This window comes from Elephas maximus, chromosome 8, assembly GCF_024166365.1.
Source record: "Elephas maximus indicus isolate mEleMax1 chromosome 8, mEleMax1 primary haplotype, whole genome shotgun sequence".
In the NCBI taxonomy this organism is placed as follows: Eukaryota; Metazoa; Chordata; class Mammalia; order Proboscidea; family Elephantidae; genus Elephas; species Elephas maximus.
Window position 1 is genome coordinate 46940495 of NC_064826.1, and position 17396 is coordinate 46957890.

The window sequence follows — 17396 nt, forward strand, 5'->3', positions numbered from 1 at the left end:
GAAACAAAACAAAGGAAGAAGGTAGGACACAGTAAGCAAACATAAAATAAATTATTACAATAACTTATAGATGGCTCAGAGACAGCAGTCGATATCAAATCACGTAAAGCAGTAGACCATGATTGCTTCAACAAACTCCCAAAACAGAGAATCAAGGACTCTCCCGGATGAAGATGTATTCCTGGAATTGCCAGATGCAGAATACAAAACATTAACATACAGAAGGCTTCAAGACATCGGAAACGAGATCAGGCAATATACAGAAAAATCCAAGGAACACACAGATAAAGCAGTTCAAAAAATTAAAAAGATTATTCAAGAACATAATGAAAAATTTAATAAGCTGCAAGAATCCATAGAGAGACAGCATTCAGAAATTGAAAAGATTAGCAATAAAATCATGGAATTAGACAACTCAATAGGAAGTTAGAGGAACAGAATTGAGGAACTGGAATGTAGAATTGGCGAGATGGAGGATAAGGCACTTGACACCAATATATTTGAAGAAAAACCAGATAAAAGAGTTTTTAAAAAATGAAGAAACTTAAGAATCAGGTGGGACTTTATCAAGAACAATAACTTGCGCATGATTGGAATACCAGAACAGGGAGGGATAACGGAAAATACAGAGAGAATTGTTGAAGATTTGCTGGCAGAAAACTTCCCTGACATCATGAAAGATGAAAGGATATCTACCAAGATGCTCATTGAACCCCATACAAGGTAGATCCCAAAAGAAAGTCACCTAGACATATTATCATCAAACTTTCCAAAACCAAAGATAAAGAGAAAATTTTAGGAGCAGCCAGGGATAAGTGAAAACTCACCTACGAAGAAGAATCAATAAGTTTGGACTACTCAGCAGAAACTGTGCAGGCAAGAAGGCAGTGGTGACATATATAGAGCACTGAAGGAGAAAAATTGCCAGCCAAGAATATATATCCAGCAAAACTGTCTCTCAAATATGAAGGTGAAATTAAATCATTTACAGATAAACACAAGCTTAGGGAATTTTCAAAAACCAAACCAAAACTACAAGAAATACTAAAAGGAATTCTCTGGTTAGAAAATCAATAATATCAGATATCAAAACGATACTAGGACACAAAACAGAGCATCCAGATATCAACTCAGGGAAATTACAAACATAAAATAAGATTAAAACAAAAATGCTCAAAACAGAGAATCAGTGATGTCATCATGTAAAAGTTGACAATAATCAATAAAGAGGGACTAAATAAAGTAGGCATAGATCTTCCATACAGAGAGGCAATCAAGGTGATATAGGGAGATACAAGTTAGGTTTATACTCAGAAAAATAGGGGTACATATTAAGGTAACCACAGAGAAGACTAACAATCCCGCACTTCAAAATAAAAACAAAGGTAAACATAAAGACTCAGCAAAAACAAATTCAACTACATGAACAAGAGGAACACATAATTTACAAAGAAAAATGTCTCAGCACAAAAAGTAAGTGGAAAAATGAAACTGTCAATGACACACAAAAAAAGGCATCAAAATGACAGCACTAGACTCCTACCTGTCCATAATTACATTGGCTGTAAATGGACTAAATGCATCAATAAAAAGAGAGAGAGTTGCAGAATGGATTAAAAAAAAACATGATCCAACTAAATGGTGCCTACAACAGACACACCTTAGACTTAGAGACACAAACAAACTAAAACTCAAGGGATGGAAAAAAATACACCAAACAAACAACAATCAAAAAAGAGCAGGAATGGCAATATTAATTTCTGACAAAATAGACGTTAAAGTTAAATCCACCACAAAGGATAAGGAATGACGCTATATAATGATTAAAAGGACAATTTACTAGGAGGATACAACCATATTAAATATTTATGCACTCAATGACAGGGCTGCAAGACGCATAAAACAAACACTAACAGCACTGAAAAATGAGATAGACAGCTCCACAATTATAGTAGGAGACTTCAACACACCACTTTCAGTGAAGGACAGGATATCCAGTAAGAAGCTCAATAAAGACACGGAAGATCTAAATGCTACAGTCAACCAATTTGACCATAGAGACATATACAGAACTCTCCACCCAACAGCACTCAAGTATACTTTCTTTTCTAGTGCACATGGAACATGCTCTAGAACAGACCACATATTAGGTCATAAAGCAAGCCTTAGCAGAATCCAAAACATTGAAATATTACAAAGCATCTTCTCTGACCATAAGACCATAAAAGTAGAAATCAATAACAGAAAAGGCATGGAAAAGAAATCAAATACTTGGAAACTGAACAATACCCTGCTCAAAAAAGATTGGATTATAGAAGACATTAAGGATAGAATAAAGAAATTCACAGAATCCAGTGAGAATGAAAACACTTCCTATCAGAACCTTTGGGACACAGTGAAAGCAGTGCTCGGAGGTCAAATTATATCAATAAATGCACACATACAAAAAGAAGAAAGGGCCAAAATCAAAGAATTATCCCTACAACTTGAACAAATAGAAAGAGAGCAACAAAAGAAAGCAGATAATAAAAATTAGAGCAGAATTAAACCAGTTAGAGAACAGGAAAACAATTCAAAGAGTTAACAAGACCAAAAGCTGGTTCTTTGAAAAAATCAACAAAATTGGTAAACGATTGGCCAGCCTGACAAAAGAAAAACAGGATAGAAAGCAAATAACCCAAATAAGAAATGAGATGGATCGTGATATCACAACAGACCCAACTGAAATTAAAAGAATCATATCAGAGTACTATGAAAAATTGTACTCTAACAAATTTGAAAACCTAGAAGAAATGGATGAATTCCTAGAAACACACTACCCACCTAAACTAACACAAACAAAAGTGGAACAACTAAATAGGCCCATAACAAAAAAAGAGATTCGAAACGTAATCAAAAAACTTCCAACAAAAAAAAAAAAAGCCCTGGCCCGGATGGCTTCACTGCAGAGTTCTACGAAACTTTCAGAGAAGAGTTAACACCATTACTACTAAAGGTATTTCAGAGAATAGAAAAGGACGGAATACTCCCAAATACATTCCATGAAGCCAGCATATCCCTGATATCAAAACCAGGTAAAGACGCCACAAAAAAAGAAAATTTCAGACCTATATCCCTCATGAACCTAGATGCAAAAATCCTCAACAAAATTCTAGCCAGTAGAATTCAACAACACATCAAAAAAATAATTCACCATGACCAAGTGGGATTCATACCAGGTATGAAGGGATGGTTCAACATTAGAAAAACAATTAATGTAATCCTTCATATTTTAAAAAAAAAAACAAAAAACTTTTTTTTTCATATAAATAAAACGAAAGACAAGAACCACATGATTTTATCGATTGATGCAGAAAAGGCATTTGACAAAGTTCAACACCCATTCATGATAAAAACTCTCAGCAAAATAGGAATAGAAGGAAAATTCCTCAGCATAATAAAGGGCATTTATACAAAGCCAACAGCCAACATCATCCTAAATGGACAGATTCTGAAAGCATTCCCCTTGAGATCAGGAACCAGACAAGGATGCCCTTTACCACTGCTCTTATTCAACATTGTGCTGGAGGTCCTAGCCAGAGCAATTAGACTACATAAAGAAACAAAGGGCATCCAGATTGGTAAGGAAGTAGTAAAAGTATCTCTATTTGCAGATGACATGATCTTATACACAGAAAACCCTAAAGAATCGTCAAGGAAGCCACTGAAACTAATAGAAGAGTTCAGCAGAGTATTGGGATACAAGATAAACATACGAAAATCAGTTGGATTCCTCTATGCCAGCAAAAAGAACATCGAGGAGGAAATCACCAAATCAATACCATGTACCGCAGCCCCCAAGAAGATAAAATATTTAGGAATACATCTTACCAGAGAGGTAAAATACCTATACAAAAAAACTACAAGACACTACTCCAAGAAACCAAGAAACTTACACAAGTGGAAAAACATACCTTGTTCATGGATAGGAAGACTTAACGTTATAAAAATGTCTATTCTACCAAAAGCCGTCTATAGATACAATGCAATTCTGATCCAAATTCCAACGACATTTTTTAATGAGATGGAGAAACAAATCACCAATTTCATATGGAAGAAAAAGAGGCCCCGGAAAAATAAAGCATTACTGAAAAAGAAGAACAAAGTAGGAGGCCTCACTCTACATGATTCTAGAACCTATTATACTGCCACTCTAGTCAAAACAGCTTGGTACTGGTGCAACAACAGATACATAGACCAATGGAACAGAACTGAGAATCCAGACATAAATTCATCCACATATGAGCAGTTGATATTTGACAAAGGCCAAAATCAGTTAATTGGGGAAAAGACACTGTTTTTAACAAATGGTGCTGGCATAACCGGATATCCATCTGCAAAAAGATGAAGCAAGACCCATACCTCACACCATGCACAAAAATTAACTCAAAATGGATCAAAGACCTAAAAGTAAAATCTGAAATGATAAAGATCATGGAAGAAAAAATAGGGACAAAGCTTGGAGCCCTAATACATGGTATAAACAGTATACAAAACCTTACTAAAAATGCAAAAGAGAAACCAGATAACTGGTTGTTGTTGTTGTTAAGTGCCGTCCAGTCGGTTCCGACTCATAGCGACCCTATGCACAACAGAATGAAACACTGCCCGGTCCTACGCCATCCTTACAATCATTGTTACGCTTGAGCCCATTGTTGCAGCCACTGTGTCAATCCACCTCGTTGAGGGCCTTCCTCTTTTCTGCTGACCCTGTACTCTGCCAAGCACGATGTCCTTCTCCAGAGACTGATCCCTCCTGACAACACGTCCAAAGTATGTAAGACACAGTCTCACCATCCTTGCTTCTAAGAAGCATTCTGGTTGTACTTTTTCCAAGACAGATTTGTTCGTTCTTCTGGCAGTCCATGGTATAGTCGATATTCTATGCCAACACCACAATTCGGAGGCGTCAATTCTTCTTTGGCCTCCCTTATTCATTGTCCAGCTTTCACATGGATATGATGTGATTGAAAATATCATGGCTTGGGTCAGACGCACCTTAGTCTTCAAGGTGACATCTTTGCTCTTCAACACTTTAAAGGGGTCCTTTGCAGCAGATTTACCCAATGCAATGCGTCTTTTGATTTCTTGACTGCTGCTTCCATGGCTGTTGATTGTGGATCCAACTAAAATGAAATCCTTGACAACTTCAATCTTTTCTCCGTTTATCATGATGTTGCTCATTGGTCCAGTTGTGAGGACTTTTGTCTTCTTTATGTTGAGGTGCAATCCATACTGAAGGTCTTTGATCTTCACCAGTAAGTGCTTCAAGTCCTCTTCACTTTCAGTGAGCAAGGTTGTGTCATCTGCATAATGCAGGTTGTTGATGAATCTTCCTCCAATCCTGATGCCCTGTTCTTCTTCATATAGCCCAGCTTCTTGGATTATTTGTTCAGCATACAAATTGAATAGGTATGGTGAAAGAATACAACCTGATGCACACCGTTCCTGACTTTAAACCAAGCAGTATCCCCTCGTTCTGTCCAAACAACTGCCCCTTGATCTATGTAAAGGTTCCTCATGAGCAGCACAATTAAGTGTTCTGGAATTCCCATTCTTCGCAACTTTATGCATGATTTGTTATGATCCACACAGTTGAGTGCCTTTGCATAGTCAATAAAACACAGGTAAACATCCTTCTGGTATTCTCTGCTTTCAGCCAGGATCCATCTGACATCAGCAACGATATCCCCGGTTCCACGTCCTCTTCTGAAACCGGCTTGAATTTCTGAAAGTTCCCTGTTGATATACTGCTGCAGCCATTTTTGAATGATCTTCAGCAAAATTTTACAAAAAATTTTTTACAAAACTTTACTAAAAATACAAAAGAGAAACCAGATAAATGGGAGCTCCTAAAAATCAAACACCTATGCTCATCCAAAGACTTCACCAGAAGAGTAAAAAGACTACCTACAGACTGGGAAAAAGTTTTTAGCTATGACATTTCTGATCAGCGCCTGATCTCTAAAATCTGCACGATACTGCAACAACTCAACTGCAAAAAGACAAATAACCCAGTTAAAAAATGGGCAAAGGATATGAACAGGCACTTCACTAAAGAAGACATTCAGGTAGCTAACAAACACATGAGGACATGCTCACGATCATTAGCCATTAGAGAAATGCAAATCAAAACTACAGTGGGATTCTATCTCACTCCAACAAGGCTGGCATTAACCCAAAAAACACAAAATAATAAATGTTGGAGAGATTGTGTAGAGACTAGAACACTTATACACTGCTGGTGGGAATGTAAAATGGTACAACCACTTTGGAAATCGATTTGCCACTTCCTTAAAAGACTAGAAATAGAACTACCATAATATCCAGCAATCACACTCCTTGGAATAGATCCTAGAGAAATAAGAGCCTTTACACAAACAGATATATGCACACCCATGTTCATTGCAGCACTGTTTACAATAGCAAAAAGGTGGAAGCAACCAAGCTGCCCATCAACAGATGAATGGATAAATTAATTATGGTGTATTCAGACAATGGAATACTATGCATTGCTAAAGAACAATGATGAATGCATGAAACATTTCATAACATGTAGAAATCTGGAAGACATTATGCTGAGTGAAATTAGTCAGTTGCAAAAGGACAAATATTGTATAAGACCACTATCATAAGAACTCGAGAAATAGTTTAAAAAGAGAAGAAAATATTCTTTGATGGTTACGACGGTGGGGGGTGGGGGAGGAGTTTTCACTACTTAGATAGTAAATAAGTTTTATTTTAGGTGAAGGGAAAGACAACACACAATACAGGAGAGGTCAACACAACTGGACTAAACCAAAAGCAAAGAAGTTTCCTGAATAAACTGAATGCTTCGATGGCCAGTGAAGCTGGGGCGGGGGTTTGGGGACCATGGCTTCGGGGGACATCTAAGTCAATTGGCATAATAAAATCTATTCAGAAAACATTCTGCATCCCACTTTGGAGAGTGGCATCTGGGGTCTTAAATGCTAGCAAATGGCCATCTAAGATGCATCAGTTGGTCTCAACCCACCTGGAGCAAGGAATAATGAAGAACACCAAAGGCAGATGGTAACTATGAGCCTTAGAGACAGAAAAGACCACATAAACCAGAGAGTATATCAGCCTGAGACCAGAGGAACTAGCTGGTGCCCAGCCACAACTGATGACTGCTCTGACAAGGAACACAACAGAGAACCCCTGAGGGAGCAGGAGAGCAGTGGGAGGCACACCCGAAATTTTCGTAAAAAGACCAGACTTAATGGTCAGACTGGGACTAGAAGGACCCTGGAGGTCATGGTCCCCAGACCTTCTGTTAGCCCAAGACAGGAAACATTCCTGGGGTCAACTCTTCAGAGAGGGATTGTACTGGAATATGGGATGGAAAATGATACTGGCGAAGAATGGGCTTCTTGGATCAAGTAGACACATGAGACTGTGTTGGCATCTCTTGTCTGGAGAGGAGATGAGAGGGCAGAGGGGGCCAGAAGCTGCCCAAATGGACATGAAAAGAGAGAGTGGAGGGAAGGAGTGTGCTATCTCATTATGGGAGAGCAGTTAGGAGTATATAACAAGGTGTGTATAGATTTTTGTATGACGGACTGACTTGATTTTGTAAACTCTCACTTAAAGCACAATAAAAATTAAAAAAAAAAAAAAAACAGAAGTGAGGATGGTGAGACTACATCTCACATACTTTGTACAGGTTGTCAAGAGGGACCAGTCCCTGGAGAAGGACATCATGGTTGGTAGGGGATCAGAGAAAAAGAGGAAGGCCCTCCACAAGATGGATTGACACAGTGCCTGCAATAATGGGCTGAAGTTTAACAACAATTGTGAGGATGGTGCAGGGCTGGGCAGTGTTTCATTCCCTTGTACATGGAGTCACTATGAGTCGGAACCAACTGGGCAATACCTAACGACAACAATGAGTTTGGGATGGGGTGCATTTGGGGAGAATGTGCATGATCTAGGGAAGTAATATTAATAAGAAAGTGGGGATTAAGGAGTAAGAAGGATTGAGTATTCCAAATGTGAACTCCCTAATCATTTCCATATGTAATTAGGTTAACTATAAGCCAGATATTCAAACATTATTTGCACCTGATTTTGTCAAATCACAAAACTACTAGAAAATAGACTGGAAACTTTCATTAGTGATTTTTAATATGAAATAAAAATTAACAGAAAAAGTAAACACTTAAAATATGGGAGAATAGAAAGGAGCACTAGTAAAAAATAAGAATTCAAATCTAATGAATAGCATTGAATGTATGAAGTATAATTGTCATGCCTTTACTGAAGATGTCAGAAATTTTAAGTTGCATCTAACTTTGTACAAAACAGTTTATGAACTTCAAAACAATCAAAATGGTGAAAATTTGATGCAGGTTTTAAGTACATAAATGTTTGTTGTGACTCTATATAACCTGATAATTTTCACGACTTTTGAAGGAGATGGAGAAGAAGATGAAAATATTGAAAGAAAGCACTGAAGAATTACGTAAAGAAACAATGCAGAAGAAATTAGAAATTAAAAACTTACGAGAAGATTCGACATCTAAGCAAAAACAATCACTGAAGGAGCAGAAAGAGCTGGAAGAATTGTTGGAATATCAGATCAGCCTAAAGGTATACTACTTGTATTGTGTGTACTTCCAGAAAGGGAATCTGGGTAGACAACAGTATGTGTTACGTTCACTTACCTCCCGTCGAAAATGATGAAAGCCATAACTATATTATAAGATCATTGTGAGTATTAAGTGAAATAATTACATGGTACAAGGCATACAGTAAGAGTTAAGCATATTATAGTTCTTTTCTCAATCCTCTAATTTACTTGTCTGAGTGCTTCAGAGAAACCATGGTGGCGCAGTGGTTAAGTGCTATGGCTCCTAATCAGGAGTTTGGCAGTTCGAATCCACCAGGTGCTCCTTGGAAACTCTATGGGGCAGTTCTACTCTGTCCTATAGGGTTGCTGTGAGACCGAATCGACTCAATGGCAGTGGATGGGTTTTTAAGTGCTTCAGGTCCAAGACTACGTAATTTAACATGATTCTATTTCTTTACCAGGATGACGTGGTCCACCATCAAGCCATTCCTGTACAAATTGGAAAAGAGATAGAAAAAATTGCACGCAAAAAAGTGTATGATTTAATATTTTTATTTTAAATCCCTCTCAACCCACCTTCCCCAAGTTATGTGGTTAAATTAACCACTGGACACAACAAATTCTATTGAAAACCCATCAAATTACTATTATGATTTTAGAAGTATCTTCTTTTTGCCTTGTCTGGGTTGTGTGTAATAAGTTCATTAGAAGAAAGTAGTGTGGCAAATTATTATCATCCATACTGTTTTTTTTATACTTGTTTATGTCATAAGTATGGAACAAGATTCTCTTTCCAATTTATAAATCATGTCTCTGTGGAGGATTCCTATTGAATTTAATAGAGCTGTGCAAGAGATAAATTATTTGAATTTTGTAGAATTTCATGGCCTGGAAGTATGTCAACCAGCTAGCACCCTAAAGCCAAAATGATAGTAACTCCTCACTTTGCCACCTATTCAAATGTAAAACATCCTCAATCATTCAAAGTATGTTTGGATGCAGAGGTCGCTGAGGAAATTCATGGGTGTTAGAGGAACCAAAAAAAAGGTAAACATAAGTGAACATACAAAAATTCTGGAGAAATAGTATGACTGCTATGGTAACTGACCTTAAAAGAAGAAGAAGAAAAGGACCAGGCACTAGTAATGGTTCTAAAAGCCAAACCCACCAGCATCAAAATTGAGACATTCTGGTCAGCACTGGAAGGCTGGTCAAGATGAAGGTGGAATCCCAGGAGATAGAACCACATGGGGTGGGGTAGCAGAGGGGGAGAAGAGGGGAGGCTGGGCAAATTCCTGCCCTCAGTGGCACTCAATAGAGAGGCCTTCTAAGTCCTATTCATCTGCTGTCTTCACCCCACTTCTGATCTGAGCTCATTAAATTCATGACTAGCTCTTTTGCTGCCTAATAAGGAAGTAAGCATAGGTGAAGACAGGATGGGCTAAGAATAAGGCAAACATGTGCTTTGTAATATGACAAAACAGTATGTATTTTAACTCCTGAAAATTTCAGAAAAAATGCATGCACACACGTTATGTATGTTTTTTCCCCCAAGAGAAATGGAAAAGAAAAAAGTTGTCTTAGAACATGAACTCAAGGAGCTAAATGACTCCCTAAAGAAAGTTGAAACCAAAATTAATGCTGTAATGGAAGAGAAAGCGGATGTAATAAAAGAAGCTGAAGGGAAACGAGCCTTACTTGAAATCAAGGAACGAGAAAACAGCCAATTGATCAAGCTATTGGAACTAACCAAAGAGAACGAAGCAACTTCACTAACTGAAAGGTTGGTTGGTTAAATTTATATGTGTCCTGTCATCTAAATTTTCCTTGGATTTATATTTGAGAACTAAAAACAGAATCTCAAACAGTTTTATGTTAATTCAATAAACATTTATGTAAAATTGTAAATGGATTTTTATAATTAATTTTAAAATGCTATTAAATAAACATTTGAAGTTTTTTTTTTCTCCTTTTTTGCTTATCTTTTCCCTCAATTCCTTGTGCCTAAATCTTAAAGACACAATCTATTGTATGTTGTATGAGTCTGAAATGTGCCTGTAGAAACTTAAATCACTGGAGTGTGTTGTTCAGAGATTTTTTCAACAAATGAATAGATTTTTGAGGCAATCGTGGTTTTTTCCTAATGGGAGCAATTTTGGAGTGTTGTTCCTTGGGAGAGTTTTACTTCCTATTTTTATGTAAAATTTCATGAAAACTGGGCTTCGGTCTCTGCCAGTCTGTTATTATACATAGGTTTTTATAAGACTATGGCTCTAAATGATACCAAGTCACAACATTGCTTTTCACGTTGTTTATGATTTAAGAGTTCTAACATGAGAATACTTCTGTATGTATATGAAAAACATGAAGGAAAGCTGGTGCCGATTCGCTTTCATTTTCTCCCTTTACCTGAAACAGAGGGATCTTGGATCTCAATTTACGAAACCGTCTCATTGACAAACAGAACTACCATGATGAACTTTCTCGTAAGCAAAGAGAGAAAGAACGAGATTTTCGAAATTTAAAAAAGATGGAGCTGCTCCTGAAAGTGTCTTTGGATGCACTGACTCAAACTCAAGCAATGCATCAAAGGCTTCTATTAGAGGTGGGTGGTATACCTCACTATCTGATTTTTAAGCTCAGTGCTTCTTTCAAAGTGAAAGCATTTTAAAAAGTTGTACTTGTTATCAATGGGGAAAGAAGGAATGAAAAGGAACAGAAAAAAAGTACTTTCAAAATGCATCAAACCTATTATGGAGGCTGTATCCTATATGTTTTTCAAACTGTTTTTGCAAGCCCCAGATCTTCTGTTGTTTGGATCAGGCACCACCCTGGAGTGATTAGTTTAGTTCTAGAAGAGCTAGAGGTTCACTGTAGGGTAAGACCAAATAGACCTGTCTTTATCTCGATGGCAACGGGTTTTATCAGTTTAGAGTCAGATATAGCATGGCAATTAGATGCTGCAGGCCACAAGTGACATGCGTCCCACAATTTTTGGTCAGAACTAGTCATATGATCCTGCTCAACTACAAGGGGAGCAAGGAATTATAATTCTTCCATGTGCCCAGATGGCAAGGATAGCTAAGAATAGGTGGTATACTTAATAACTAATTATAGGTGAGGGTATGTGGTGAAAAGTCTTTACCACAGTTGGAAACTGTTTAAATTTCTAAGGTCATGAACCTTCATAAGGTAAAGGAGCATGGCAATTCTGAAGAGAATGAGCAAAGCTTCTATACATCCAGGCTACTTCATCTGAGCAACTGCTCCCTTTCTCACTAGAGGAAGCCCTGACCAAGGCTCCAACACAAGGGTTTAGCCATCTCAGGGATCTCCTGCCCTTTCAATAGCAATTGCTCATTTAGCATAGGGAGTGCCAGGTGAGACAGAAGAGAGTCAGAGGCAACAGGGCCAAAGACTCTCACTTGGGAGCTCAAGAGCTATCTTGAGCACTCTCTGACTGGAGTCCACCGAGGCTACTACTACACAGAATAGCCAGGAAACCTGACTTTGGGTTTCAAACTGGCCTTGCCTAGTGGCTTGGAGGTAGATTGTGGGCATAAGTGACACATGTTCCTTCCACCCTGGAGCACCTAATTGCCAGTATGAAACCCTCTAGCTCTTTTTTCCTCTGCTGTGGCAATTATTGAAGTACGTGATGTTATGGAGGTGCTTTACGATGGAAGCAGTCAGGAATATTGAACCAACAGTGGCCTTGGAAAGCTGCCTTGACGAGCCAGAGTCTTTGTAAGAGCAAGAAATAAACTTTCGGTGACTTGACCTATGATATTTGGGGATTGTTTAATTCTGTAGCATAACCTGGCCTAGACTGACTGATAGACCAACCCTAGACAAAGGTGCGAAAAAATTGGTTGAGTTATGAGTGTCAAAAATAACTTCGAATTGGTCTTATCTCTCAGATTGCACTCACAGACTATTTTGTTTTTTGTTTTTATTTTTTATATCCCTGGGGAGATATGTGTTTTGGGGGCTACCACTCCAGTGTTCTTGCCATTGTACCATAGATTTACCTCATCAAGTCTAAGCTACATTATCTGATTTTTGCTTGTAGTAAATATTTAATTTCATTTTTATTTATACACATCATATAAAGAGTAGAATAACACCACAAGACTTGTAAGGAAAAAGAGCAGTCTTCTTTCTCCCTCATCCCATTTTCCATGCCTCCGAGGAAATAATTTTCAACTCTTCAGCAGATTCAGCTGTATCTTCATATCCTATGTAATAGGCTTATAATGCTACTTCTTGATTTTTCAGTTTTAGGCCTGATCTGTTTACGTCCCACTGCAAAAGATGAGAATTTATATTTCTTTTGGACCTCCATTCACTAAACACATACTTCTTGTCCCTCCATCTACTTAATAGCATCATGCCATAATTTTGGTTAGATCGGAATTTGATATTTACATTATTACAAATATGTAAAGGTTAGTCACACCTGAGCCATGTAATTACTTTGCTCTGACTTACAAAATGTTGTGTTTCCAGGAATTTATATATATTCTGTTTTTTTTCATTTGCACAGTTTTCTGTATATTTATCACTGATTAACACCATACTGTCCTTCAGCTGTATAAATTCCCTCTCAGTGTATTCAAACACATTTGGTAGTCTATTCATTTAATCTTCTTGAAGAAATCTGAACCTTGTCAATGCCCTCTAGCCAAAGACCACCAGGAACACACCTGTAGTTAAACAGGCTGTGTTTATTTTTCATTGCAGTGAGGGAGAATGCCCATCATGAAGAGAACGATGGGGCCTTTCAGCAGTAAGTATTAGAAAGGACTTATTATAGGATTCGGGCTTGAATTATATGATTTTGGGGAAGGTTCAAGGAAATGGGACTTTGCCCTGGATTTGAATGTTGTCAGAAAGTGAAAGTAATTCTATAATTGGGTATCTTTTTTTTTTTTTTTTAATTAACTTTTATTGAGCGTCAAGTGAACGTTTACAAATCAGGTCAAACTGTCACATATAAGTTTATATACACCTTACTCCGTACTCCCACTTGCTCTCCCCCTACTGAGTCAGCCCTTCCAGTCTCTCGTGACAATTTTGCCAGCTTCCAACTCTCTTCTATCCTCCCATCCCCGCTCCAGACAGGAGATGCCAACACAGTCTCAAGTGTCCACCTGATACAAATAGCTCACTCTTCATCAGCATCTCTCTCCCACCCACTGTCCAGTCCCTTTCATGTCCAATGAGTTGTCTTCAGGAAGGGTTCCTGTCCTGAGCCAACAGAAGGTTTGGGGACCATGACCGCCGGGATTCCTCTAGTCTCAGTCAGACCATTAAGTATGGTCTTTTTGTGAGAATTTGGGGTCTGCATCCCACTGATCTCCTGCTCCTATAATTGGATATCTTAATAAATCTTATCTAGAAGGAGAAAAGACTAGACTGAGGCTAAAACTGTAAATGGTAAAGAAACAGCAGTGACTTATACTGACTGGGAGAAGAGGATGTATGGTTCGCCTGGACAATGTTCACATTTTTGTCTGTGTTCAAACATGATTATGAAGTTGTTCTGTTTTTGTCTTGATCCATCATGGTCACAGAGTGGCCCTGTCTAATGATGATGACCTGTGAAATTATGTTCAACAGGAGAACACTAAGCCTTAGCTGTGAGTCCCAGGTCAGCTCTTAGCAACACCAAGGCCTAGCTGATAATGCCAGGCCAGTTCTTGGATGTCAGGGACTGCTTTTCTCTTTCTCAGCCTTCTGATCCAATACAAGCTGGTCTCATTTCTCTATAAGCTTACTGCCTAGTTGTCTTCTTAGGAGCCCTACTCCATTATCTTGGTAACTCCCTTTACCTCTCTTTTGTGTTGGATTCCCTGTTGCCTGTATCTCTTCTATTCCTCTCTCTTGGCCTACTCCCATTATTAGGAGGAGCATACCCACCAATAGCTTCCTGGAAAAAAAAAAAAAAAAGATGAATAGAAGTAATTATTTAAAGACCTTGCATATCAGAAAATGTCTTTATTATACCCTCACACTAGCCTCGTAGATAATTAGTAATTTAACTGGATATAGAATTTTGGATTGAAATTATTTTCCCTCAGAATGAAGGCATTAGTTCATTGTCTTCTAGTTTCTGGAGTCACTGTTAAATCATTGCCATTCTTGAGTCTTTGTTTGAAACTATTTTCCCCCATGCTAGAAGCTTATAGGACTTTCAGTTTTCTCCCAAATTCATAAATTTCACAATGATGTTCCTACATATGTGTCTTCTATTTTTATCCATTGTGCTGAGCACTCAGTGGGCTCTTCTTATATATGAACTTTTGTCCTTCAGTGATGAAACTTTGTCTTGAATTATTTCTTTAATTTTGTCCACTGTATTTTCTCCTGTTACCTAGATGCTAGACATTCTAAAATTATCCTCTAATTTCCTTATCTTTTTTCTCTTGTCTTTCTTTTATCTCTTTGGCTTTGCTACAAGGAATAATTCTTCAACTTTTTCTTCTAACCGTATCTTCGCTTATGTCACTGAGGATATTAATGATAATTTCTTTATATACCATATTTTTATGCAGATAACACACACCTACATTTGTTTGCCAACTGATTCCTTCCCCCGTGAGGTATTAAACACTGCTGTGCTAATTGTTTTTTTACAACAAAAATTGGCATAGTGGCACTTATGAAAATACCTTGCAGGGGAAGGGCACAGATGGCAAACAAACATAGAAGGTGTGAGATGTTATTTGCATAAAAACACAGTATATATATATTTTTTATCCCCCTGCAGAGACTTTATTTTCTTCAAGTTACTCTTTACTGCTGCTTGGTTTGCTTATTAGTTGGTTGGTTGGTTTTTGCTAGAAAACAAAGTGGCTTATTAGAAACTTTCCTCATATGTCTGGCCAGCTGCGTATGTTTAAGAGTATAGCGCTATAAACAACGTCAACGTTTAGTGAGTGCTAAACTGCCAATGATGATGGCTGTTGAAGTAATAGGTATTGTTTTGTAGACTCCTCCTATTTTGCGAATGTCTTGTTCATTGCTTAAGTTGTGGATGATAGAACCAGAGGATAGGAATAGTATTGCTTTGAAGAATGCGTGTGTGCATATATGAATAAAGGCTAGATGTGGTTGATTAATTCCAATAGTCACTATTATTAGGTCTAGTTGGCTGGAAGTAGAGAGTGCAATGATTTTTTTGGTATCATTTTGTGTGAGAGCGCAGGTAGCTGTAAATAGAGTGGTGATGGCCCCTAGACATAATGTTAAGGTTTGGATAGTGGGATTGTTTTCTATTAGTGGGTGAAAGCGAATAAGAGTGAATACCCCGGCTATAACTATTGTGCTGGAGTGGAGGAGTGCCAATACTGGGGTGGGACCTTCTATGGCTGATGGAAGTCATGGATGAAGTCCGAATTGGGCTGATTTTCCTGCTGAAGCTAAAAGGAGACCAAGTAGTGGAAGTGTACTGTTTTTAGGGTTAGTTAAAAAGATTTGTTGGAATTCTCAGGAATTTAGATGGATAATGAATCAGGCTATTATTATAATAAAGCCTACATCGCCAATACGGTAATAAAGTATTGCTTGTAGGGCTGCTGTATTAGCGTCTGTTCGTCCATGTCATCAGCTGATTAATAGGAAGGATATAATGCCAACTCCTTCTCAGCCTATAAATAGTTGGAGTAAATTGTTAGCACTTACTAAGATCAGTATGGTAATCAGAAATAACAGGAGGTATTTGAAGAAGCGATTGATATAGGGATCTGAGTGTATATATCATAGTGAAAATTCTATAATTGATCACGTGATAAAAAGTGCGATTGGTATAAATATTAGGGAAAAGAAATCTAGTTTAAAGCTTAGGGAGAGTTTTAGAGTATGGATTGTTATTCAGTGTCAGTTGGAAATAAAGGCTTCTTGGTTAGATTGAATAAATAGTAGACTTGGAATTAAGCTAATTACGAAAGCGTAAGCTACGGCTGTTTTGATAAGATGCAGAAAATAACTTATTTTATTGTTTTGTAGTGATGTTATGATAATGGGCAGGATTAGGGTGATGAGTGATATTAATGCTAAAGTTGAGATTAGGTTGATTACTTTTATCTGGAGTTGCACCAGTTTTTTGGTGCCTAAAACCAATGGATAGCTCTTATCCTTTAAAAGTTGAGAAAGCCACATTGTTATGTGGGGTATAAGGAATTAGCAGTTCCTTAATTCTTTCTTGGTAGACAAAGAGGATTGAATTCTTATTAATAGACTCACAATCTAATGTTTTGATTAAACTATGCCTACAATATGTTAATCCTAGGATAATCTTGGGATTTAGAGAGAGGAGTAGTAGAGGCAGAAAATGGAGAGCCATTAAGGTATTCTCTCGGGTAAATGAAGGTTTAATGGATTTGGCATGGTGTGATGCTTCTCCTCGTTGAGTCGTAGTTATTATGTAGAGGGTATATATTGTAGTGATTAACACATTTAGTCCTATGGGAAAGATGGTGAGATTGGACCATGAAAATGATGTTGTGATAATAAGTAGTTCTCCAATTAGATTAATGGTGGGTGGTGGGGCTATATTAATTAGGCTGGCTAGTAATCATCATGTAGCTATTAGTGGGAGAAGAGTTTGTAAGCCTCGTGTTAAAATTATAGTTCGGCTGTGAATGCGCTCATAGTTCGAATTTGCTAGGCAGAAGAGTATTGAAGAAGTTAAGCCATGGGCGATTATTAGGGTGAGTGCCCCTATGAAACTTCATGGTGTTTGAAGCATGATAGCGACGAT

At 37.7% G+C, this 17396-nt stretch overlaps 1 protein-coding gene across 4 annotated transcripts in view; it reads left to right on the plus strand.

Moving 5' to 3' along the window:
• CCDC146 (coiled-coil domain containing 146) overlaps positions 1–17396 on the plus strand; it is a 177164-nt gene that overhangs the window by 130907 nt on the left and 28861 nt on the right. For all 4 annotated transcript variants that reach the window (XM_049893077.1, XM_049893079.1, XM_049893078.1 and 1 more), the window contains 4 exons: positions 8476–8652; positions 9094–9167; positions 10188–10415; positions 11051–11237. In XM_049893077.1, coding sequence (XP_049749034.1) covers positions 8476–8652; positions 9094–9167; positions 10188–10415; positions 11051–11237 — 666 coding nt within the window. The remainder of the gene's footprint in view (positions 1–8475; positions 8653–9093; positions 9168–10187; positions 10416–11050; positions 11238–17396) is intronic.